At 37.4% G+C, this 25,221-nt stretch overlaps 2 protein-coding genes and 1 non-coding gene across 3 annotated transcripts; 2 read left to right on the top strand and 1 right to left on the bottom strand.

Annotated features, from left to right (window-relative positions):
* The first annotated feature begins 8,785 nt into the window (after positions 1-8,785).
* Positions 8,786-8,901, top strand: LOC121247943. The gene has a single exon (XR_005937344.1). It is a non-coding gene; the product is annotated as a U5 spliceosomal RNA (small nuclear RNA).
* Positions 8,902-13,538: 4,637 nt separating this feature from the next.
* LOC121246336 (ankyrin repeat-containing protein ITN1-like) lies at positions 13,539-18,930 on the top strand. Its single transcript, XM_041144457.1, is given in 5 exon segments — positions 13,539-13,715; positions 14,016-14,522; positions 15,480-15,889; positions 17,949-18,603; positions 18,606-18,930. Coding segments are annotated over 5 exon segments (1,764 nt in total). The 5' UTR covers positions 13,539-13,693; the 3' UTR covers positions 18,776-18,930.
* Positions 18,931-21,374: 2,444 nt separating this feature from the next.
* Positions 21,375-22,760, bottom strand: LOC121246337 (probable membrane-associated kinase regulator 4). The gene has a single exon (XM_041144458.1). It carries the CDS (start codon positions 22,432-22,434, stop codon positions 21,418-21,420), a length of 1,017 nt encoding a protein of 338 aa, XP_041000392.1. The 5' UTR covers positions 22,435-22,760; the 3' UTR covers positions 21,375-21,417.
* Positions 22,761-25,221: the final 2,461 nt, after the last annotated feature.

The raw sequence follows: 25,221 nt of genomic DNA, 5'->3' as shown, positions 1-25,221 counted from the left end.
TCGAGACCTGGTAGGCTTGTGCAATAAATCATTTTTCATTAATTAATTTCCAAAGGACAATTACAACAGCTTATAATAGGGGACTTGTCACTTATTAGCATATGCTGAGAAAATTACTCCAAGAAAACAGCTTGTACCACATAATTAATCACTTGTGGTTCTCTTTCGATCTAGAGTTTTTTTCTTTTCTTTTTCTTTTCTTTTTTTTTATTATTTTTAAGGACACACAGGGTCCCAACTTTAAGGGAGATCGAACTCATTTATTTTTTGTGAAAGAAATCGACAATCTCTAAGATCCTGTTTGAATTTAAAGTTAATTTCAATTCATTTTATATAATTTTTTAAAATTTTTATACAAAATATAATAAATAATAATTCAACATTTTCAAATTTCAAAAGCATAAACATGAACCAAGCAGTATGAATCAATACATCAACATGTTCGGAGAAAGTGCAGAAGGTGCAAATGCCCAAAAACAGGGGGCCCAACAATTAAACAAGTCAAATATACATTAGGATAAATTTGTCACTATTGGGGCGGAGGGCAAGGAAAGGCATTTGGCATTATGTCTCGACCCATAGAATCTGCATGTTGGCAGGTGGCAGTATCAAGCAAGAAGGTTTCCAAGTTTAGACTCCTCAGTTCGGTCTGAGGGTTGGCCAGTAGGTGCATCTTCAGGCGCACCAATCCTGCGCCATATCCATATCCAAAAGCTCTATCTCTGGGCGGCTACTAGCTGAGGATGCAATCATACAATTTCGTTGTTAACAGCAGTCAATTGAGACTCCAATCTTCCACGGACCTCCTGCAGCTCACTCGACTCTCTAGCCAACCTGGCCATAATATCAACTTGGCGGTCTTGACGGGCATCAATCTCCACGCAATCCTTTTTGTACTGGTCAAAAGCCACCTCTGCTTGAACCAACACACCTTGCAGGTTGCTGGTCTTGGTATCTTTCTCATGACGCTCCTTCCAGAATGCCAACTTCTTTTGGGCCAACTCCTTGGCCACCCTCTCGCGCTCCTCTTCAAAGGAGGCCAAAGCAGCAGCTGCCTCCTGTGACTTCCTCTCAACATCAACCCGGGAGAGTTCGGAGGAGTCCAACACCTCCAAAAGGTGCCGAACCTCAGCTCGAGTGGTAGCCCTCTCCGGCTCAGCTGCATGCAGAGCAAAGCTATCCCAAGCATGGAGACTTTCAACACGGAGAAGTTCGAATTGAAGGCTGGACAACTCATCGCAGAGAGAGTCAAGGTCAGCCTTCAAGGATTGGACTTGACCATAAGCCTGTTCCAGGCAACATCGTAAGTGGTCTCTCTCATCCTTAAGTTGGTTTTTTTCTTGCTTGGTAAAAAAGGAAAACTTTCGTCTCTCGCGAACTTCCTCCTCCAAGCTAGTCCTACCCTCCACAATTCAAGACGCTAAGGCTCTTATGTTCTGCACAAACATGATGAAGTTACGATCTAATACATGCCAAAGAAAGCAAACACAAACAAATAAAACAAAGGGAAAAAGAGGGAGCCAACATCCTCCTCAGGTGCCCGGTCATCTCTACAACCGCCTCTGAAGGAGGCAAAAAAGTACGAGGGCTTGTATCCTTCTCTCGGGCATCATCTTTTGTTAAACTAGCCTCAGCCTATGTTGGGCGCCCCAAAATAAGGTTCGAAGTTGCTGCCACCTCTGGTATAGGAACAGGCAGGTCACTTTCAACACAAGTGCCAAGCATCTCACTAACGAGCTTGTCTTGAGGTGGATCTGCTTGCCCGCCAACACAATCTCCACTCTGCGTGTAAGACCCAGCCACTACCAGACCATGCACATGGAAAACATTCTCAGAATACGTCGCACGGGTTCATGCAATCCGTTGCACGGGTTCACAGGTTCACATCATTTTCTCTTTTTTCCAGTTCCATGCAAGTTCCTTCTACTCTTTTATTTAGGTTTGATCTGTTTTCTACTTTTAGTCTATATATATGTTAAGCAACTTCAACCCTAGACTAAGTGCCGCTCGTTCTCCTCTTCACAGAAGGCCAAACCGAGATCTCCTCTCCTATGCTAGCAAGGACTTTTGTCGACAACCACAGCTTTTATCACCCACAGTACCACCTGTTGCTGCCGCACCATTTCATCCACGCTCCACAGTGAACCTCTGTCCGGACCTCACCACCGTGCCCAGCCACATGAAACTGCCGCCCAATGCCCCGTAGCCTTTGTTTGCAGGACTGAAATCCCCTGTTTTTGTTATCCAAAAACAGAGCACCTTTCGGCCACCTTAAGCTGCCACCTTCACCCTCCACCGAAAGCTCATCCGCGTGGTGACCCCCCACAGAAACTGCCGGCGAGGGCTCCCCATCACCCCAGTCCGCTGCTCGCCGCCTCAGTCCCCAGTAAGCTCACACCACTTCCGTTGGCTAGTTTTCTCTCTCGGTCTCTCCCTCGTTCTCTCACCATGTCTCCCTCGTGCTCTCGCCGCCTAGCGCAGGTAGCCTCGCCACCGTACGCCTCCGTTGCACTCCAGTCACACCACCGTAGCTCCTCCAGCCAGCCGTCGCGTCTTGCCCTTCCACGCATACTCTCGGTTTAGTTGGGAGTCATCGCCGCTGCACTTCTTTTCCCTTATGTTTCATATTGTTGACTTAAAGAGTTGTATATACATATATATATATATATATATAGGTAAGCCTGTAACCTAATAGAATAGCAGTTATTACTGTTATGCACTTGGATCACGTTTTCAAATGATGAAGAAATACAAAAGCTATTGCATAGTCGGTCTAAGAATAAATAAAATTACATTATTACCTTTGAGTTACAAGTTGCATTATTGTGTTTTAAACCCTTATTAAATATTTATAAACTCTAAAATTTTTCATGTTTACAGAAATGATTTTGTTAAGTTAGTTTTTGTAAGAGACTGATATTTTAACGAAATATTTTTTTATGAAAATACAGATGAATTTTTGAAGTGATCGGTAAGTGCGAATCTTATTTTAAATCATTTTAAAAGAATATTTTTGATTTAAACAAAAGTACGATCATCTACTTATAATGACTTTGATATAGTTATGTTATTTAGTTTTATAAATTATAGTAAGATCTCAATTGTAAATAAGTTGGAATTTGATATTTTAGTCGGAGTTATTATGTTGGATATTGATGAGTCCAGAAAGGGATGTTGGTAATTCAGGAACAATGAGAATTTTGGGTCTGAGGAATTAGAAATGGATTATTTTAAAAGTTTTAGGCTTGAATATCGAAATACGAGATTGATTGGAATTTATGAAAATTTACGTGATTATCTTATAGGTGAAGATTAATATTTGTTCGGCACTTTTGAGAAAATTTTTGAAAAACTAAGAAGCCCAGGTAAGCGGAGTTCCTATGCTAGATTTGTATAAAAAGAAATGAACTGAGGTTGGTTTGTAAAAATGCGCATTTTATTTTAAAAAGGAAAGGTGAAAAACAATCTCAATATATGTTTTGCATTCACTCATGAGATATGTATGAAAGAGAAAATAAATACTTTTGTCATGAATTGTGTAGACATGAGTAATATTTGACATGTTTTTGAAAAGTGCAAAAGAGCAAATACAATATCTGTAAATTTTTGTACATATGATATAAAAATGATTTGGTTTGTTTATGATTAAATGGAAATGATATGAATATGTTCAACACGTGGTTTGATATGATATGGATATGAAAAACTTTTGGCATACTTATCTGTTTTATTTTGATTTTGAATATGGTTCTGATATGATGATATTGGTTCACGTGATATGTTTGGTACCAACATGATATGATATGAGTGCACCCACTTTGGAAACAAAATGGTCTTATATGTGTTCTTTCCTGTGTGCACACTCGGGACTCCGAGATTGAAAAATGGAAAGTTTCACAACATGATACTGCCTGGTTTGGCCACCGGGGATAGCACAACCCTACTACGGGGGTTAAACATGGTATATGACATGATATGATATAATAAGAAGAAGATGTGCAGTTACGTTATGTCAAAGCGGTTTTTGAATATGAAATTGGTTTATGAGTATGAAAAGATTTTAAAAGTCGCTCTGATTTTTCCTGACAATACGTTTTGAGATGTGCATATAAAAATGAAATGATTTATTTCTGCATACCAAACTTTCTAAAATTGGCTCATGTTTACATATTAGTATATGTTTTTTGCTTACTAAGTTGTGCATAACTCACCCCCTTATCTTCTTATATTTTCAGATGACATTGATTGCCTAGCTGGGGGTCAGGATTAGAGATTGGAGCTTGTCTAGATATGGATAGAAGGTCGAGTTCCATTATTAGAAAAAGGGTATAACTTGAGAAATTGAAGTACTTTGAGTCATTTGGACCTATTGAGATTTAAAGATGTATCGTTCTGTTTCGTTGAGATTATGGAAAAATTTTGGACCCATTTGGTTTATGTTATTTTGTAATGATGACTTATGGAGTTTGTATTGTGGTTATTTGGATAATATGATATTGTGTGCTATTTATGAAATCCTTAGGGTTTTAGGTGCTTGGAGAGACAGGTTGGTAAGTGACATGTAGTAATTCTCCGACCCTTCCGGGTACAGGGCGTTACACTGCATCCCTGCCTCAACAACCCCCTCTTGATCTACGGATGGAGCCTTGCCACTTGAGTTAATGCCAGGCAAGGAAGGGGGACAGATCCTAGCCAGGCAACACCACCTTCAACTTTGCGCATGGCGTTATTAACCATCGGGTCAAAGGTATTGAGTGTTCCTTCTCCAGACACGCCCAAAGCAAAGGCAACATACATATCATTCAAATCACTCCCACCACCAGACGCGTGATCAACAACAGGGATTGAGGGGAAGTTAAAAGATACGCCCACAAAATCATTGCCCGAAGGGAGCCCGTGATCACAAGCCAGCAAAAGGTCCTTAAGGACATGTTTCATCAGAGCACCCAAGTCATCAAGACTCGAGCTTACTAATGGGGAAGTCTTGACAGGGGACGTCTCAGGCACAACCTGACCAGAAACAACAACGCCCACCCCCTGCATCAATTTCTCCGAGGAGTCAGCAACCTTCCTAGGCGCTGCCCCCTCAGCGCAAGGGCACTTCATTTTTGCCCCCCCCCCCCAATCTGGGGAGCACTCCGCTTTGTCGAAGGAGAAACAAGTTTGAGCTTCGTGCCCCTCACATGGGTGCGGCTGGTCATTGTAAAAAACTAGTCAATACTGAGAACAGAAAGAAGGTCTTCTGACCACAAGCCATCGCAGTCATGGTCCTTCGCCCAATCGCAAACAAGGTTCACGCTATTTTGCTGGCTACTAGTCATCACCAGTGACAGATGCTTATCCTATAGGACACGCCCCCAATTAGTAGTAACAGGGTAATCCTTTATTAGCATCTCATTAGCAAGATATTCTCAACCATTACCGTAAATTAAGAAAAACTTACTCGTCCACTGTTTGGCGTTGGAATAGCATCCTTTAAAGGTCTTTAGGTGTTGTCTATGCACGCAAAAGCTGCAAATATTCTCCAGCAACGACACCACCCCATAGAAAGAAATGAATTCCTTGGTTGTGAGGTCTGGGTACCTTTCTCGAAGGGGCTCTAAAATGCCATGAAAGACGACGCAGGCACAAATTAGCACGCGCTAGGCTTTATTGTGAAGTTGGGCAGAAGCAAACTTCAGAAAATGAAGGACATCATGCATTGGGCGGATGAAGGGAAAACGGAGCCCATTGGTTAGGGCATAGACTGTTATGGCTACGTCCATGCCATAACCCTCTTCATCAACGCACCCCTTTTTCAGGATGTTCATATCTATTGACTCGAGGATGCGCAACAACTCCCTTAATTCAACGATGTCCTCTACATTTAGAACATAATGCCATGAATACCCATCAAAAGAAGTGGGTTTAAGGGAGCGAGAAGATTCAGGCTTCTGATGATCGGGGGGTATCTTGTCGAAACCACGACCAGCCATGGAGAAATATTTTGGAAAAAGAAACAAGCAGAAAAATAGAGGGAAACAGAGCGGAGTAAGGGAATCCGAAGAAAGAGAAGAAACATATAAGTGAGAAGAATGGAAAAATACAGAGAGGTAGAGGAAAGACGAAAAGGCAAAGGAAAGTAACCAAATAAGTTACGGAAAGCAAATGGTGCGTGAAGCGTGCGAGACATGAAATCACGAAGGTTATTGGGAATTTGAAGGGTTGGTTGCGTTGGCAGTTACACTTCTTTTTTAAAATCATTAAGTTAGCATGAACAATTATATCTGACGTCCATTGGCATAAACTACGACCAAAAAAGGAAAAGGCACGGGTGAACGCTTACAGATTAGTAGGGTAAGTAATAAACGTTTTTGAATGATTAATTCCCTATGAGCCGCCTCAAAGGGAATTAGCGGAGTAACTGGAGGTGATATTTAGGCCCCTGGGCTTTGAGCCCATCTCAAAGGGCCAAGCCCACCCATACGTTCTAGAAAGCTTGTCAAAGACCTTCATCTAAGATTCCATTAGACAAAAGTCCCGCAGATCGAGGTGAGACATCCCTGGTTTTGCAAGGATAAGATCCTCGATTGGATCCCAGTGTCATGGGAGACATATTTTCCGGTTAATAGGGAATCATGGGAGACAAGCACAAGAGGCCATGGACCAAGGTGAATGGCCCTCAGGCCACATTCTTCTATAAATAAATCGGTAAAGGTAACGAACAAAAGGTAGACTCTTAATGCACATTTTAACACTTATATTGTTATTGACTTGCATCGGAGTTTACGCAAAGCATGGAGCGCCGCCTTTTCTATGATTGCAAAACCTCTGTACAGTTGGTGGTGTGAAACACGTCATCCACACTATTAATGGTACTTCGAGACCTAGCAGGCTTGTGCAAGAAATTATTTTTCATTAATTAATTTCCAAAGGTCAATTACAATAGCTTATAATAGTGGACTTGGTCACTCATTAGCATGTGCTGAGAAAATTACCCCCAAGAAAATAGATATTTCAGCAAAACAACTCTATCAAGGAAGCAACTTGTACCACATAATTAATCACTTGTGATTCTTTTTCCATCTAGAGTTTTTTTTTTTTTTTTTTTTTTTTAAGGACACACAATGTCCCAGCTTTAAGAGAGACCGAACTCATTTATTTTTTTAGAAAGAGAGCGACCATCTTTGAGGATTTGTTTAGATTTAGAGTTGATCTTATTTAATTAATATATATATTTTTTAATTTTTATACAAAATATAATAAACAATTCAACTTTTTCAAATTTCAATACAATAATAATATTAAAAAATAATATTCTAATAATATTTTATTTAACTTTCATTTCATCTCAACTCACTATTTAATCCTCACTAAACTAAAAATGTTAATCATTTGCAATATATATTCAAATCTCAATTAGATATTATTATAAAGGAATATTGGACAAAATTATGATTTTGTGGGCAATGAATGCCGGTTCTATATACATATATCTCCGGTTTTCCTTTCCTTGGAAAATGCCTGCTAAAGAGAGTTGTTTGAATCACGATTCCATTTCATTTCTCTTATTCCTACTCACCCTCATGGAATATTTAATTGAGATGAGGAAGAAATATGAAGTCGGAATTCGAATACAAAATAATAAAAATATATGAATTTAATAATTTCTGTTAAAGTCCAAAATCGCACAATAGGCTAGAATAGAAAAAATAGTCATTTCCAGCCCAAGGTGGTGACCTAGGCCTTAATTAGTGTCGTCTGAATCTCATGGTGACGGTTCGTTACATTGATACGATGTCTGTATATATATCCATGATAATAAATATAAAAATATACACATATATTTACGTGGTTCAACACAAAACTTAAGTCCACAGATCGTTTGGAGGACAAATTCACTATAATAAGAATATTTTACAATCTTTAGTCATTTATCGTTTCTATATTTACAGTAGAGGTTGAAGACCTATTTTTCCTGGAAAAAATAATCTCTTTGGAGCTATCGTCATAAAGTTGATGATGACCCATTTCTTGATCCAATCAGACCCCCTTTTATTGAGGTCTCGTGAGTGGCTGGTCAAAAGTTCAGCTTTATGTCACTTCCTTCTTTGAGTATCTAACTTATTTTCTTTCTCATTTCTCATTTTTCCTCTTAGTTCTATTGTTTTCTCTGACACTATACTTTTCTTTTTTGTCTTGTCTCCTTTTTTTATTTTTCTATTTACCTCCTGATGATGGCTTTTTGATGAGCTGAGCCTAATATATCTAGACAAGTTATGTTTATCCCCTTCAATTTCCTTGATTATATAGTCCAACACGTTTAAAACAGTGAGTTCGGCTAATCAAATAACTCGAACTTGAAGCACAAATAATAACGAAAGATTGTTAATCCATATGATTATGCACAATTATGAGTAATTCTAGATTATAAAAATTTGGTTAACGTAACTTTTTTTAATAAAAAGAAATCAATAAGGAAAATATGATTTTTTATTTATAGGCCCATTTTTCACTAACTCGAGATTATTGATGGATGGGTGTTGTTCATGGATCGATGTTCAGATTTTGGAATTGACAGAAGTGGAAAGCGAGGAAAGCTACGCGGGGAAAGAGGAAATATAGGAGAGGCTGTGGTAGATGGGGGAGATGGGAAAGCCAATGGTATATAATGGAGTCCAACTCGATATGAAAAATGAAACATTGAAATTTGAAGTTTTTTGGTCCCACACGGAAACGAGGAAATAAAATCCAACCAATACCACTGCTATATAGTGAAGCATTCCGAAATGCGTTGAGGCTGTGGAGCCGTGCGGTGAGCACAAAGCGAACTACTCTTTCGCCTTTTACTAAAGAATACCGTGTGCTCGTCGCTTCCAGCGGCATACATCAATTTTTTAAGGGGATTTTCTGTGGATGCCCCGCAATTCTAATTCAAATTTTGCATATTATAGTTTTTTCTCTGATATGGGAAACAAAATTTTCGTTAGAATATATGGGTATTACCCAAATTGGTTTGTGTAGCAACGCCATAATAACTCCTAGTGATGTTAGATAACAGTCTGTCTTGTAATCAGTCTTAGAACGTGTAAGTTAATACGCAGAATGACATTGGAACGTGCAAAGCTGTTTTAATGCTAAATAGAAGTGCGAGCCTAGAAGAAATAGCAAGGTAATGGAGTCGATAGGTAAAGGAAATTAACTGGCTAGAAGTCCCACGGGGAAGGAGAGTGAAAACTCCGGACAGCGACGGAGCGAACTATTCTTTTGCCTTTTAGCACGTTTAGATACTGTGATAATTTTGGATAAAAATTGAAAAATGAATAAAATATTATTAAAATTTATTTTTTAATATTATTATTATTTTAAAATTTAAAAAATTAAATTATTTATTATATTTTATATAAAAATTTAAAAAAATTATAACGATAAAATAAAATACATTCCACTGTAAAAAACAGGCCAACCGTACCATATACTCGCCGCTGCTTATGTGGACTCTCCTACCAATTTCAGCTTAAAAAGTCAGTTGCTCCTTTTTTTTTTGATAATAAAAGTCAATTACTTCTGTTACACTATGCATAACCCCCTTTCTAGCTATACGCTGGAACAATCTAGTATTGAGGACAATTAACTCACCTTTGTTATTTCAACAAGAACAATGATTTATTCTAAATATACAATGTCAGCCCGTCTTTAAAATGGTAGATTTCAATAGGAGTGACAATTTGTATTTTTAGGTCTTGTCAAGTAATAAATATTTAATTAATAAGTCAATTCAAACTTGACTCGTTAAATTAAATATGTCAAATTTTTAAACCTAATCCGACATTTAAATAATAGATTATGTCGTATCACCCATTTTGATATATTTTATGTTTAATAATTAATTAGAAATAGATCAACACGATACAATTCATTTTAACTGATTTAATATAAATGAATTGAACTAACACGCAAAACCCATTTAACGTGATTAATATAATTTCACATAAAATTTAAAATATATATTAATCATTAGTAACCACAATATCTTACAAAATATAAGACAACCTACTAACAAAAAATATCAATATCTTTCAAATTTTAAAACATAATAAAACCAATATTACAAACAATATAATAACAAATATGAGTATAGGTTCATAATTACAATCTCAATTGTTGATGACGTACAAACATCTCTTCTACCAATAATAAAAACATAAATATACTAAGAAATATCAATATTACAACTCAACAATTATAAAATTATAATTTTGAAATAAAATTTAAATCAGTCAAAACGAGTTGATTTCGGGTGAAGTGAGTTGACCCGTTATTGACTTGTTTATAAATAGTGTATTGACGGGTCAACCCGTTTTTACCAGAACTCGTTAGCATCAAACTCAAACCCGCTAATTTCATGTCATATTTCTATTGAGTTTACGGATCGTATCGCATATTATGACTCATAAATTTTACTATGAAAAAATATTTAAAAAAATTAATTTGTTTTTTGTGGGATTCACTTTTTAATAAAAGGTCTGTCCAGAATTTCTACAATTTAGACTTATGTCTAACCTTAATCTTTTAACAATGAAAGAAATGTAACTTGAGGCGATCATGTGATGCAATGTTTGACTGTCACGTAAAAGCTGAACCTAAATGAACTAAGCAACCGGGCATTGGGCTGAACAACCAAATTTTATTCGATTGGATGGATCATCTTATATCTCAAGTCTCACTCTCAATAGAGAAATGAAGAATGGCCACTTTGCCTAGCCCAAGCCTCGTTTTGTTGTAGACTGTGGCCCAATTGCCAAAACGTGATATTTTTTTCACACAAATCTCAGGTCTCCGGTGTTATTATTGGAATGGTCCTTCGTGGCCTCGTCCGCTTCGACCTGATCTTCTTGTCGGGTGCTTGCAGTGTATTAAAGATTGAGAAAGTTTTGTTACATATAGACATTTTATAAAAATAAAATTTTAAATTAATGTAATTTGACGTAAAATATTAAATTTTAAAATTCTTTTTACTATAAAATAGTTTAATATTTTACATCAAGTCACATTATTTTATAAGTTTATACTCTAGATAGACATAACACTTTTCTTAAATATTTTCGTAACGCATGCGATGAATCCAACTCTGAATCCACGTGCCAACTCTGAATCCAGACGGCCAAATAGATTAAGTGTCTGTTTGAGAACACAACTACTATTAAATATTCTTAAATATTCTCATATATTTCATTTGTAAACATTACTCAAACAAACAACACTTTTTAATTACAAATCTTCAACATTTTCATTTGATAATTACTAACAATTAAAATTTTCTCAAACTTTCAAACAAAACACAAAAAATAATATAACTTTTTCAAATTTTAAAACAAAAATTATATTCAATTTTTTTTTAACTTTATAATATTTTTTTCTTCTCATTTTTCAAAACTCAATAAAATATCTTAACTTAAACTATTTAACTATCATTCACAAATCATTTTTACTATTCACAAATATTATGAGATACTATTAACATCCAAACCAGCTCTTATAGGTGTTTTAAGTAGTCTATCCACCGGGTTTGGGAATAAATATAAATATTTAGGAATTTAACTTGCTATTTTATTCACCAATTTCCAAGTAAACATTATTGTTTACTGAATTAATGGCATTAAAGCAAGGTTTGCTCTATATATTGTTTAGTGTTTACAGCTTGGGTTTAATGATGTTATATTTGAATCCAACTTTGCAGAATTGGTGCATTAGTTCAATCATGTCTTCTCTCCACTTTGAAAGCTTTTAGAGATTTGGGATGATATAATTACTTTTGAGCTGTTTGAATAGTAAAAGTATTCATTTTATTTCATATCATCGTTACAATTTTTTTAAATTTTCATACAATATAATAAATAATTCAATATTTTCAAATCTTAAAACTATAATAATATTAAAAAATAATATTCTAACAATATTTTATTCGACTTTCAACTTTTATCTCAACTTATCTCATCTAAACTCACTATTCAAACGGCATCAATTTTTATATTTTTCACCGCAGCACATATATAGGAAAGGCAACTTAGTTGGTGACTAGCTAGCAAAAGTTGGTGCCAAAGGTTTGTCTTAAATTTTGTTTATCTTCTTTTTGGCTTAGATTAGCATGGGACTAATTAAAATTGGATTTAATTGATTTGCCAAAGTTTAGACATAGATTGTAATTGTTCCTATTTTTTTTTCACGTGCTTTGCTTTTAGATGGTGGTTAATTCAATTTACATTTTAGTCCTCGTTTGTTTTCAGGAATTAAATTAAAAACTCTGAAAGTTTTTCTAAGTTTTGTACGGTAAGACTATTTCTGAAAATAAACAATTTTTTATTTCATCTTATCTCATTTTTTATTAATTTATTATTATTTATATTCACATGAACCCCTGGCGTATTCACAAGTTTTTAGAAATATGAGAAAAACAGTAACTTTCTGCCAAAAACATTCCGCATTCGGCTGCCATATATCCTTCAAAATATTGATATGAATACTAAAAGAAATTGTATTTGAAAGATCAAGTACTCTCATATTTAACAGAGGAACTTACATACGGGATCTCAAGAGATAGATCTCAAATCTGTGCTAATGGAGAGAGAGAGAGAGAGAGAGAGAGAGATGGCAATGGAGGGCACGCACCTCCAATTGAGAGATAGAAAGAGAGAGAGTGAAGAGAGATTGTAGACCATGATTTCTGAAATGGAGAGAGAGTGAAGACTAAAGAGAGAAGTTAGTTTTTATGTTTATAGAGTGAGAGCGCATCGTGGGGAGAGGGAGATTGCATTTCTGAAAGAGGAGTAGTTAGTTTTTTGTGGTTTGCATCAATTGTAAATTTGCTATACCTGCAACGTGTCACCCTCCCATTAGAGGGTGTAAATATTTTAATTACACAACCTCCGGCCTGTAGGGGCTCCCTATAAAATCCCAAATTTGTTCTTTGTACTTTATATTTCTCTACAAAAATATAAAATAAGGAATATTAATAAAATTAGAATAACATCAATCTTTCTTAAAAAAATAAAAAGGAAACATTATTGCCCTCCCACCCTTTTCTTTCGGGGGAAGGACTTGCATAGTGAAGACTTGGCGCGGAAACTGAAAAGAGAGTCGCATGGTAGGTAGAGAATCTCCTGATCCATCTCATCTCCGGTGATGAGAGGTGTCTCCGGTGATTAAGATAGGCAGTTTAGATATAGAAGTGGGATAAAATTATTTTATTATATTATATTTTAATTAATAATTTTATTATTATTTATAAATCATCTCAATTAATTTTATTTTATTATTTAAATAATATTAATAAATTATAAATAATATTAAAATATGTTGAAGTTTAAAATAATTTTATATTTTAAAGAATTTATAAATATTAAAACTTGTAAAATGAATTGCAAAACATGAGCAGGTTTGGTGGACTCCAATAAAGTAAGTAGTTTCGCGGCAGCTGCCGGGAATTGGACGTTTGTGTGATGAAGTGGGACCGGTCTTCGGTTCGCAAAAGCAGATGCTCACCTTCTCAGCACCTTCTGCTCTCTCTCCCTTTTTTGTCCGCTTTTTATCGTCTGCTCTAATCCCTTGCCGTATCTCTTCCCCCCCCCCCCCCCCCCCCCCCCCCCCCCTCTCGCATGAACTCCTAAAACGAACTTCCTGATTTTCCATCTTCTCTTCCGATTCTTGCTAGATCATGGCATCCCCAATCGAAGAAGGTACCCTCTCTCTCTCATTTTCTTCAGTTTTCCAGCTGGACCTTGTTGTTGCATATGATACTTGCTCGATTTGGTTCGTTGGAGAATCTCTCTCTCTCTCTCTCTCCTGTCCATCTCTGTATTCAGCTCACTCAATAAGCAAAATCGACTCGATAAAGCTTAGTGCTTGTGGAAACAAAGTTTGTTTGGTTTTTTTTTTTTTTTTTACATCTCAGAAAACAAAAGAACGGAGCTAGAGTAAGTTGTACGGAATTTTGAATTGTTATCTAATATTGACTGAACTTTGATTTATTTGGACAGGAGGTGATAGAGATCTAGAGAAGGGACTGATGACTCCACCACCAAGTCAAAACCCTCTCGCCGAGCCGTCACCTTCGCCATCTCCCTCGTCGACGGCTGCGGCTGCGGCTCCGGCGTTAGTACTTTCCAATTCCGGTAAGCGGATTGATCAGGCGGGGAAAAAGAAGTACGTAAAGCAGGTGACGGGGCGGCACAACGACACTGAGCTGCACTTGGCCGCTCAGCGTGGTGATCTGGCCGCCACGAAGCAGATACTCAATGATATCGTTTCGCAGATGACGGGAACTCTGAGCGGCGCGGATCTTGACGCTGAGGTTGCAGAGGTCCGGGCTGCGGTTGTGAATGAGGTGAATGAGTTGGGAGAGACGGCGCTGTATACGGCGGCCGAGAAAGGCTACCTTGATATTGTGAAGGAATTGTTGAAGTATTCGAGTCAGGAGACTGTCACGAAGAAGAATCGATCTGGGTTTGATCCGTTGCATATAGCCGCAAGTCAAGGACACCATGGTAATGGATTCAAGTAGCGTTTATCTTGTTTTGATCGTATGCTTTAAAAATTCGATTTCTTTGTTTGGCTCAGTTTCAACTGCAGTAGAAATTGTAAGAAAATGAAAATTAAGTCCACGTCGGTTATGGCTGTTTTAGAGATGCATCTAAGATTACTAGCTAAATACTATCTAAGGCATCGTTTGTTTTCAGAGATGAGATAAGAAGAGATGTTGTTTTTGTTTTGACATTTGAAAAAGTTGAATTGCTTATTTTATTTTGTGTGAATTTTGAAATGTTGTAATGATTCGATGAGATGAGTTCTGAAAGTGAACGAGGTTATTCTCTTGAAGGTTTCGTTATACTGAATACTTTAAACAGTACAAAGGTTTATGTAAGGTACTCATGCAATCGAGAGCTTACAAGTTGATGGACTGCAAAATTCTTTTCCTGAGAAAAATGGTTTCTTGGCAGTCATCGGTCTTTTTTTTTTTCTTTTTTTGAGAACCAGGTCATATGCCATCATGCCCTCAGGCTCTTGGCGACAGTTATCAGTCTTTAAATGCGCTTATGATAGATAGAAAATTTGAGAATCTATTAACCACATGGTTTAAATACGTCAACTTTACGCTAGAGGCTAGAGAATCCTAATTGACATCTTACCACAAAAGTTTGCGGCCACAGAAGTAGTGATTTATGACTGTTGATTAAGTATTAGACATATATCTTTACCTTTATGAAGAGATTATCATCATCACTAAGGAATGCAGGGTTCAAGAATTTTTTTCAATTTATGGTTTTATTGCTTTTGCTCGTGGTATTTTTTTCTTGATCTTCGGGATGACATGTTTCCATTTAATCTCTCGATTCATAAAGTTTTTTAACACTGCAATAGCAATTGAATAATATAATGAGCACCTGTGGAAGATACACTTTCCCTGCAAAGCCAGTACACTTATGACGATTTTTCGTTTGCAGCCATTGTCCAGGTGCTCCTAGATCATGACCCTGGTCTCAGTAAAACAATTGGTCCGTCAAATGCAACTCCTCTTATATCTGCAGCAACAAAAGGCCATACGGAAGTAGTTAATGAATTACTTTCAAAAGATTGTAGCTTGCTGGAGATATCAAGATCCAACGGGAAAAATGCATTGCATTTGGCTGCCCGACAGGGGCATGTTGAAATTGTAAAAGCATTACTGAGCAAAGATCCACAGCTGGCACGAAGGACTGACAAGAAAGGGCAGACTGCATTGCATATGGCTGTAAAAGGGCAGAGCTGTGAGGTGGTGAAATTGCTTCTCGAGGCTGATGCTGCTATTGTTATGCTTCCGGATAAATTTGGTAACACAGCGTTACATGTAGCTACACGGAAAAAGCGAGTAGAGGTACCATTTTTTGGCTTATCCTGCATATTGTTGTTTAGATCTGTATCCTTTGGAAGGTTCAATTGTCCACTTCTTTCAAATGTTGGTAAACTTGGATGCTATAAATTATGAGAAGTGTTATAGCCATAAAGAGATCCCACAAAAGTAAACTCACAAATTGACACGACTTCATATAATACAATTTTTTTTTTTTTTTTTTTTTTTTTTTTTTTTTTTTTTTTTTTTTTTTTCAGGAGAAGAGGTCACATGTACAAGAGTGACCTCCTCCCAATTTATTAAAAACATCCTCACTTATGGCGGAGAAAAACCGTGGTAACAATCAAGCCATCCAATAAACACCAAGAAACATAATTAAAATCTAAACAACCAATAATGAAATCAAAACCAGAAAACAACAAACCCAAACGGCTTAACGGCGAAGATAAGGCAAGCCTAATTTATCCAAACGAATGATGCCCCTCAATTGACTAGGCATTGAAGCCTCTCCCTCAAAACAGGTCACCCCTTCCTCGCCTTGACGTGCCAAAAAATCCGCAGCTTAGTTAACTTCCCGAAATTGATTCCAAATTGAGAAACTAATGCCCTGTAATTCCTGACAAACTTCCTCCCAGAAATCCCAAAGGTACCATACTGAACAACTCCCAGCAAGGACCCAATCCACCACAATTTTTGAGTCACACTCAATCTCCAAACAAAGATAACCCAGTGATTTACATAAAGCCACCCCCTCTTTAAGGGCTCTAAGTTCAGCCTCATTATTAGTCCCATGACCAAAACAAGCTGAAAACCCCCCAAAACAGTACCCACACTATCCCGAATCACCCCTCCTCCACCACAGGTTCCTGGATTTCCTCTGCAACTACCATCAACATTTAGTTTTACACAACCCGATGCTGGCTTATTCCAAGAAACAGCTCTAGAAATTCTGTGATTAATGGGTTGCAAAGGTAGATCTAACCGTTGTATAATTCATTCATCCGAAGCAGAAAGGGAGCCCACCTTTGTATAAGTAAGTACTGGACAGAAATTTCAGCCAATATTTTAGAGACCACCAGACACTATCAACTGCCACCACACAACCCTCCATGCGCGCACGGCATCGTCTATGCCATAACTTCCAGGTAATAAGGCAAGGCAAAATACCAAGGAGCATACCTCTCTGTGAGTTCCTCTTTGCCAGCGCAAACCACTGGGAAACACATCCCCACCAAGTTTTCGGTGTCAAAACCGAAATTCCCACTTCCCTTGCTGCTTTTTGCCACAGCTGAAATGCAACCTCCCCTGAGAATAATACATGATCAAGCGATTCAACCTTCCTATCAACACAACAATCACATCGGGATGCCAAGGAAATCCCACAAGATTCAACAATCACGTTAGATTTACTTTACAATAAAAGTAGGTTTGCAATCTAAGATACCACATCAAGCCACGTCTTTGTAGGTTTACTTTTATGGGATTTCTTTGTGGTTAAGGCATTTCTCATAAATTATAGTTAACGACTTGAATTCAGATTAATGTCAAATTATATCTTTTACCTTTTCAGCAATGTGCATGCTCTATTGCTTTTGAGTCTGTCCAATGTTAGAATGCCTGCACTTAATCCCTGCATATGTCTAGCTTGGATTGTCTCTTTCCAACTTGCAGTTAGCATCTCTCTGTGATTTCTGCCTGCTGCTTATTCAATTGCCAGAGCAAATGAAGTATATATCTTGGTATTCATTCTGAAAGAGAACAGTTTCATGCTGCTTAAATCTATCACTGACAATGTTTTCCTCATATTTTAGCACCAACTCCCTGAAAACTAGTATATTTAGTTTCTTCTGTATCCTTATCATGTTTATTTTTCTCCAAAATCGATTTTGATGTTCTACACTCGTAATAACATAAGCGATTGAAGCTTTAGCTGTATGTTAGAGTAAAATTATCCGACTTTTGTGTGGTTTTCTACATATGCCAAGTTTTCAATTAAATGATCTTCCTTCATATAAAATTGAAGTATACACTTATTTAGGGTGAAAAGATTGTCCTAAATTGATTTTCCCTTTTCTTCTTGCAGATAGTGAATGAGTTATTATCCCTTCCTGACACCAATGTTAATGCACTGACCAGAGACCACAAAACAGCTCTTGACATAGCTGAAGAGCTTCCCCTTTCTGAAGAATCCTCAGTTATAAGGGACTGCCTTTCTCGATGTAATGCTCTCAGAGCTAATGAACTGAACCAACCAAGGGATGAATTGAGGAAAACTGTGACTCAAATTAAGAAAGATGTTCATATCCAACTCGAACAAACTAGGAAAACTAACAAAAATGTTCATAATATTTCTAAAGAGCTCAGGAAACTTCACCGAGAAGGGATCAACAATGCCACCAACTCAGTGACTGTGGTGGCTGTGCTATTTGCTACAGTTGCCTTTGCAGCTATTTTTACTGTGCCTGGTGGAGATCTCGATAATGGAATGGCTGTGGTGGTCAAGACTGCATCTTTCAAGATTTTCTTCATCTTCAATGCTATTGCCCTTTTTACGTCTTTGGCTGTTGTGGTTGTTCAAATTACATTGGTTAGAGGCGAGACAAAAGCAGAAAAACGAGTAGTGGAAGTAATTAACAAGCTGATGTGGCTGGCTTCTGTGTGCACTTCGGTGGCTTTTATGGCCTCCTCTTATATAGTGGTTGGCAGGAAGCATAAATGGGCAGCAATTTTGGTCACAGCTGTGGGGGAGTAATAATGGGTGGGGTTCTCGGCACTATGACTTATTATGTGGTGAGGTCCAAGAGGATTCGTTCAATGCGAAAGAAGGAGAAGCATGCCAGGAGCGGATCCAACTCGTGGCATCACTCTGACTTTTCAAACTCAGAAGTTGATCGGATTTTTGCCCTTTGATGTGTGCAACTTACAGTCTCTGGAAGTTTGTAGGATCATAAATGGAAAAGATGCACGCTGAACGAGTACAAAAGGTACTTAAAAATGAATGCCTTTTAAGTATAACTTTGAACTTGAACAAGAATCAATTATTATGACAATTATATTTCTTTGCACGATTATGCATTTGGACGATTCTATTTTTCTTTTTTTGGGTCCAAAACTCCAAATGATCAAAATATTCTTACTAGTATGATGAGAAACCACAGATGCACACCTCAGTAACACAAGTTAACCGCACAATTCCTGATACGAAGAGTGTGGCCATACACTATGGTAAGGTTTGGATAGTGAGTTGAGATGAAAGTTGAATAAAATATTGTTAGAATATTATTTTTTAATATTATTATTGTTTTAGAATTTAAAAAAGTTGAATTTTTTATTATATTTTGTGTGAGAATTTGAGAAAGTTGTAATGATTAGATGAAATGAATTGAAATCAACTTTGAATCCAAGCTGGGGCCATGCACTTAGATAGGCAAAGACCTCTGCAGATATGCATGAAATCCGAAAGAATCAACCCTATAATTTTCTTTGTGATGTTCAGTTCCCTATAGCTGAAGGCATTGCTAACAGTTCTATGAGATATAGACTAGTGTTGAATGTCGAAATCTTCATCCAAGTTGTAAATACGTATCTGATCAAGAGACAGTTTTGAACGTTACAATCCCCGTCTAAATTTAGATGCGTAAATGATTAAATAGATCGTACTCCCTGAAATTAGATATGCAAAGACAATTCTTGCATGGCGTTTCAGAAACATTTTATCGAACACCTCATGTGCATTGTTTTCCTTCGAAACCAACCACCATTTAACTTAAATATTTTCCGTGCCGAAACCAAATATAAGGCAGAGTTTGATCCATAACCTTTTGGATACAATTCTTCGGGTTATTACTTAATTTAAAAACTCAAGTAATAAAAAGGACAACCTGATGTTATTAGGTATCCTTTTCCTTCTTTCTCCTTGTAGATATACGTGGAAGCTGGGTGGAGAAAAGGGTTTCCCTAATCCTCGTAGATAATGCTCAACAACATCAAGTTTGCCTTTTTATTGCTTTCCTTTGGCTCTAATCCTGTCAAAACTCTGGCTGACATGTATACTTAGTTTAAGGTTGAGCAGACCCACCACGTAAATGAAAAGAATGGGAAAAGAGCAACCTGAAAGGCTGTTTGCTTGCACCTGAAGATTTCCTCTCATATTAGTTATGGTCTTTCCTTTGCTTATCTTTGTTGGTGTTGCTTTAGTTTACCCGTGCATCTATGGGCGGTCTAATAATTTTAACACCTTTGCCATATTTTCAGCAGCTTTCTATAACTTTATAAAAGGAACGTGTGTTGCCATTAGGCAGCACTTGGCATATTTAAGGGAGGCAGGGTTGACTCTTGGTTGCTTTAGAGAGGTGGACAGATGGGCGGGCTTCCAGTCATTATTGATTCCGTGAATAGATAATTGAGTAGAACAAAATGATACTCATCTTTATGTAGTTTATACAAACGATGTCATCTTGTGGAAGAGATGGATTTCTTTTTATTTTTGTCTTCCAATTTTTCACTTCATAATCACAGTAGAAGCTGCCAATTTGGAAAATGATTCTTTGCTTTCACTTCGTAAAAATTTGAGAAGATTGTCTCTCTTATTTTCGAAGAGTTAAAATCCGATCCACTTCCTGATGAGTCATTATAAGACAGGTGAATTAAGCCTACACATGGATAGCTTCCATGTCAGAAGAAACAAGGGTATAAAATCCTACTCTCACTACCAGATTTCTAGTTTTACAGTATACCTGAAAATTGAAAGTGATGTCTCAATGATCCCTGAACTGGAATCATTTTAGGAGCAGCAAAAGGTCCAGAAAAGATAGATGTTAGAAGTTTGCAAGTATAATAGTGGACTTGTTACCTGGGTGGAAGATATTCAGCTCATGTTTCAAAAATCAAAGGGTGAAACAGTTTGTGCATAAAAGAAAATTTTATGTGTAATCTCCCAATCAATCAAACTTAGATTGGCCCAAGTGGTGAAGACTCTAGTATTGAGATATCACTTTTTCAAGATCCAAGGTTCAACACCTCATGGGTATAAATAATCTTTTGGAGTCATACTCCCAAGTGGAAAAACTAGCGATTTAATCAGTTCTGTGTAAAAAAAACTTCCGAATGTGCGGTACACGGGACCAAGATTTACTCAAGGGTGGGTCAGAGCATTTAAAAAAAACCTTGGAAAGGTTCTCCGGCATTTAAAAAAATAAAAAACCATAGTTAAATTCTAACTGAGTGAAAGGCTTCTAATCTACACGAAGAACAGCATCCATTTTTATTCCTTACAACTTATTTTGAGGAAGGGAGCTTTTTATTTTTTTTCAATTTTTCACAAAACGTCGACTTGATGTTCTGGTCTAAATTGTCTAAAAAGCCATAGTTCTACTCTTGGATCAGAGCATGGCGAAAATCAAGATTATGAAAGGAAAAAAGGGTAAGAGAACATCATTAACCAATTAAAACATCGTACTCCTTGTTTCCACCCCCACCCCCCCGCCCCCCGCGCAAAGGTCTGCCTTTCTTTCTTGATCTTCATGGACAGCAATCCTGGAAGTTGACCTCAATCAGTAAAACCCAACTTCACTAACAGTCTTCCTGGAGTGGAACAGCTGCTGAGACTCCTTGCAATGAGCAATTGCTCCTTGAATTGATATCTCGATATCTGAACTTACGCTGCTGCATCTCTTGAGAAATTGCAACTCATGGAACCCATCTGAATTGCTTGAGCTTGAAGATGAAGAAGAGACAGATGAGGATGAAGACTTGTTTGTTGAATGGCGTTTGATAACCACTGACAGCAATCTCCTATGGCGACCGACGCCATTCTCAGCATCATTGTCTTTGTCAATGCTCCTTATGATGCTTTTTGATGTCGAGCATTTATCCTTCTGAATTTGTCCCAACGGGGTTTTGCTCGACTCTTTTATGTAGTTATTCATGTATTTCTTGGCTTTTGAAATCGATCCTTCATCTGCATCCTTTGTAGCCGTTGTGCAGGGCTCACGTGAACTACCAGATTTACTGAAAATAGAATTGAGATAAACCCTGGAAGCCTTCTGCTTTAAACCAAGCAAGGAGTGCTTGAGCTTTTTGGTCCAAGACTTCTTTGGGTTTTCACCAATGAAGCCACTGACTTCAGTTGAACTGTCCGAGATATACTCATCTAGGCTCAACTGATCTCTAGCAACCCGGAAAGATTCTGAGGGTGAGATATTGCAGGATTCAAATGGGGTATGAGAAGTGGGTGTTGGTGGGGCAGTAGTGTTTAATGGAGTGCTATAGCATTCTTCAAAGATATATTTTCTTGTATCATAAGCAGAGCCGGAGCTTTGCAGGAGTTTTTCTACCATTTGCAAACGTGGGGGAAAGTGAAGAGGAAGGAGCTTTCCTTTGTAGAAGAGCTCGTCAGCTGGGGAAGTTGTATGCTCTCTTTCTTGAGAGCTGGAAGACATTTGGAACTCAAACTCTCTGTTGTGCGGAGGGGAGCTAACAGAATGGCATAGGAAGTTCGAGTATGAGCTGACTTCCATGTCGATGAAGTCATCGTCTGCATGATCACATGGTAGGAGGTTCACGGCCATTTCAACTCTATATTGTTAAGATGATCTCTCTCTCTCTCTCTCTCTCTCTCTCTCACAATGAAGCAGCTTATCTTATCGGGGGGAGCTGAGCATTTCGAGGGGTATGACGGATAGTCCTCCCTCTAAAAGCGTGGATGAATGGAAAGAAATAGACTGCAGGGAATTGTCATATTTTGTTATAAATCTTCGAATGCGTCCAAATATAAGACGCAGACAAATTATGGGATTTTTCTAATGTCTCAGCACTGACCCTTGTCTACATCTCTCTTTTCTTGTGGCTCATTGCTTTTTCACCATTGATATTTATGATTAACAAATGGTAAGAGTGCCGTCTTGTTCTGATAAAGCTTCTTTTGAAGGAGTTAAATGAGAATCAGTAATGGTTTTAAAGTGAATTATGCAGTATTATACTCTCGTAAGCTGTTTTCTTTCAAAGCACTTTGGGTCATCATCAATTCTTGATTATTTGTTAGGGGTCATATGCCTGTATTCCATATTCTCGACTGTCACATAGAGGCAACATCGCCATCAAGTTTTAAGGCTAGAACACCCACATGGAAGCAGTTATGTAACTTCATATTGTCGTTAAGAAGATGAGACCCATGTCTATTATCAATATCCACAGGCGTGAAACTACTTTGTCCTCGGTGTGTTAGGGTTAGTTTATGGGGCTAAGTTAGGCTTTGTAGAGTTGTTTTTTGTTGCCTTATGTGGTCTATTTGCAGGAATATCCCTGATTTTGGCTCTAAGAAAATGGAGAGATGTCGGTTTCAAGAAAGATGGCTTTGCTGCTTCTGTGTCTGCTTCGTGTGAAATGGCATCCATGCATCCTACTGGTTGTTGTGACTACATGTATTGTCTCTAAATAGTGCAAGATTGATTGTACTACACAATCTATAAGCTATTCCAGACTTGTGACTTGCTCAGATTATGGCTTTCCTTGATTAATCAATATATCTTATCTAAAGGGAAAATAGGAGAAAACACACGAAATGTTTGAGATGGGTGAAGTACTGCATGTATCTGATTTTAAATTTGATTAGGGAACTTGATAGTCACAGATTAAGAGAATGTACCTGAAAAGTAATACATATTTCTGGCTTTTTATGCAGAACTCTCCAAGCCCCTACGGCTATCACTATCAGCTACATTCAAACTTCGAACCTGTTTATAGCTTTAAACATGGCTTCTGCACTCTCAAAACATAATATTTTATTCGTCTGTCTCCGTGCACCAGAGATTTTTAAAAAATAAAAAAAGGACCTGCATGAACTGGGAAAAAGCCTTCCATTCGATTGGAGGAAACCTATACTAAGGAACGACTTTATACTTCGCGTGCTTTTATCACTTTCACTGGATTCCTGGGTTTGTTTTACTTTTTCGTTAATTTTTTAATCATTTATCAGAAATTTTGTTCGAGCTTCTTCACGATTATGCTATCAACAAATGCATCTGCTCAATAAACTTTCTCGGCCTTTCGGCTTTTATATTGCATCTTTTTAGAGTTTTTTTTTTTTTTTTTTTTCCTTGTCTTGGATTTACATAGTTTTTGAACTATATCTTTAAGATTTTGGGGTTTAGGATAATTCAGCAAACATAAAAGATGTTTTGATGGCAAGTTTCTTTGTTGAGGGTATAGGGTGGGGCTCATTGGAAATATGCATGGAAGGTTTTTGTTTTTTGCTGATTACGGTAACAAGATAAGATATTTAAAATGATGGAACTTGTTTTGGTCTAAAAATTTGGATTGGGATTAATTTTTTTTAAAATTATCAGTTACCAAACGTTTCACCTTACTGAAAGCTAACACAATGATAGCAGAGAGACACAGAGAACCAACCTATGATCCGACAATACATGGTGGGGAATGGAAATTCTGGATGGAATGCTTGCGCAGCTCGACACTTTTTTTTTTTTTTTAATTGCTTCTTCTTTTGACAGTTGACACACACCACACTATGTTTAGCATTCTCTCTTATACAGACACGTCTTCAACCACTGACAATGAAATAATTAGGAACCTTCCATTCTCAAGAACGAGACAGTTAGTTAGAGTTGTATTGTTTCTGTTGCATTCACAAGAAATTAAACACATCAACTGCTATTATTTCATGCAAGTTTTGTAAAAGTCTTTTTAGTTGTGTTCAAAGCATGGTGTGGTGTGTATCAGTGTATGGCTTAGCTGTTAAGAATGACTGAAATTTTAACAACTCCCCACTAAATTTTCCCTAAAAAATCTAGAGCGTTCTGTTCAGAAGTGAAGATTAATACTGCCTAACAAAAGAGAAAAGTACAAGCAAAGGACAGCCATACATGCATCCATCTAAATGACCCACCACCACCCAGGAAAGCTGGATGCTATAGAGTAGTAATCTGATTGGTACAGGGATAAACCAGTAGAGCCGACTATTGGGGGCTCCATTGCCGGGTATCCAACCAGCACCAAGAAAAAAATAGAAATGTAACAGCACATATACAGTTCCAGGCAATGTGTTTTGGTAGTCAATTTACAAACTGCCTTTTGAAGGGATTTTGGGCGAGGGGTTCCCAAGCCCAATAGCTTGTGTACCCTAGTGCTGAAAGCATGAAACCCTGTACAATAATGATGTTCTACAAAGATAAAACAGATTTCAACTTCTATGTCCGGAAACTTCTCTGACAAATCAACATTTAACAGGGACCTTAAAAACCTTTGTTTCTGAGTGAGAAAGCACGACAGGCCCCCTTTAACACTAACCACCTTGTCCAAGGAGACAATTGTGGCCACATTCTCAACTCAAAAGTAGG

This window comes from Juglans microcarpa x Juglans regia, chromosome 1S, assembly GCF_004785595.1.
Source record: "Juglans microcarpa x Juglans regia isolate MS1-56 chromosome 1S, Jm3101_v1.0, whole genome shotgun sequence".
Lineage (NCBI taxonomy): Eukaryota > Viridiplantae > Streptophyta > Magnoliopsida > Fagales > Juglandaceae > Juglans > Juglans microcarpa x Juglans regia.
The sequence above is the reverse complement of the archived record's forward strand: the minus strand, read 5'-3'. Positions and strand labels throughout refer to the sequence as shown.

What these genes read in the sequence shown, in the direction of transcription:
- LOC121246337 (XM_041144458.1), bottom strand. Translation starts at nt 22,434, where the DNA reads ATGGCCGTGAACCTCCTACCATGTGATCATGCAGACGATGACTTCATC.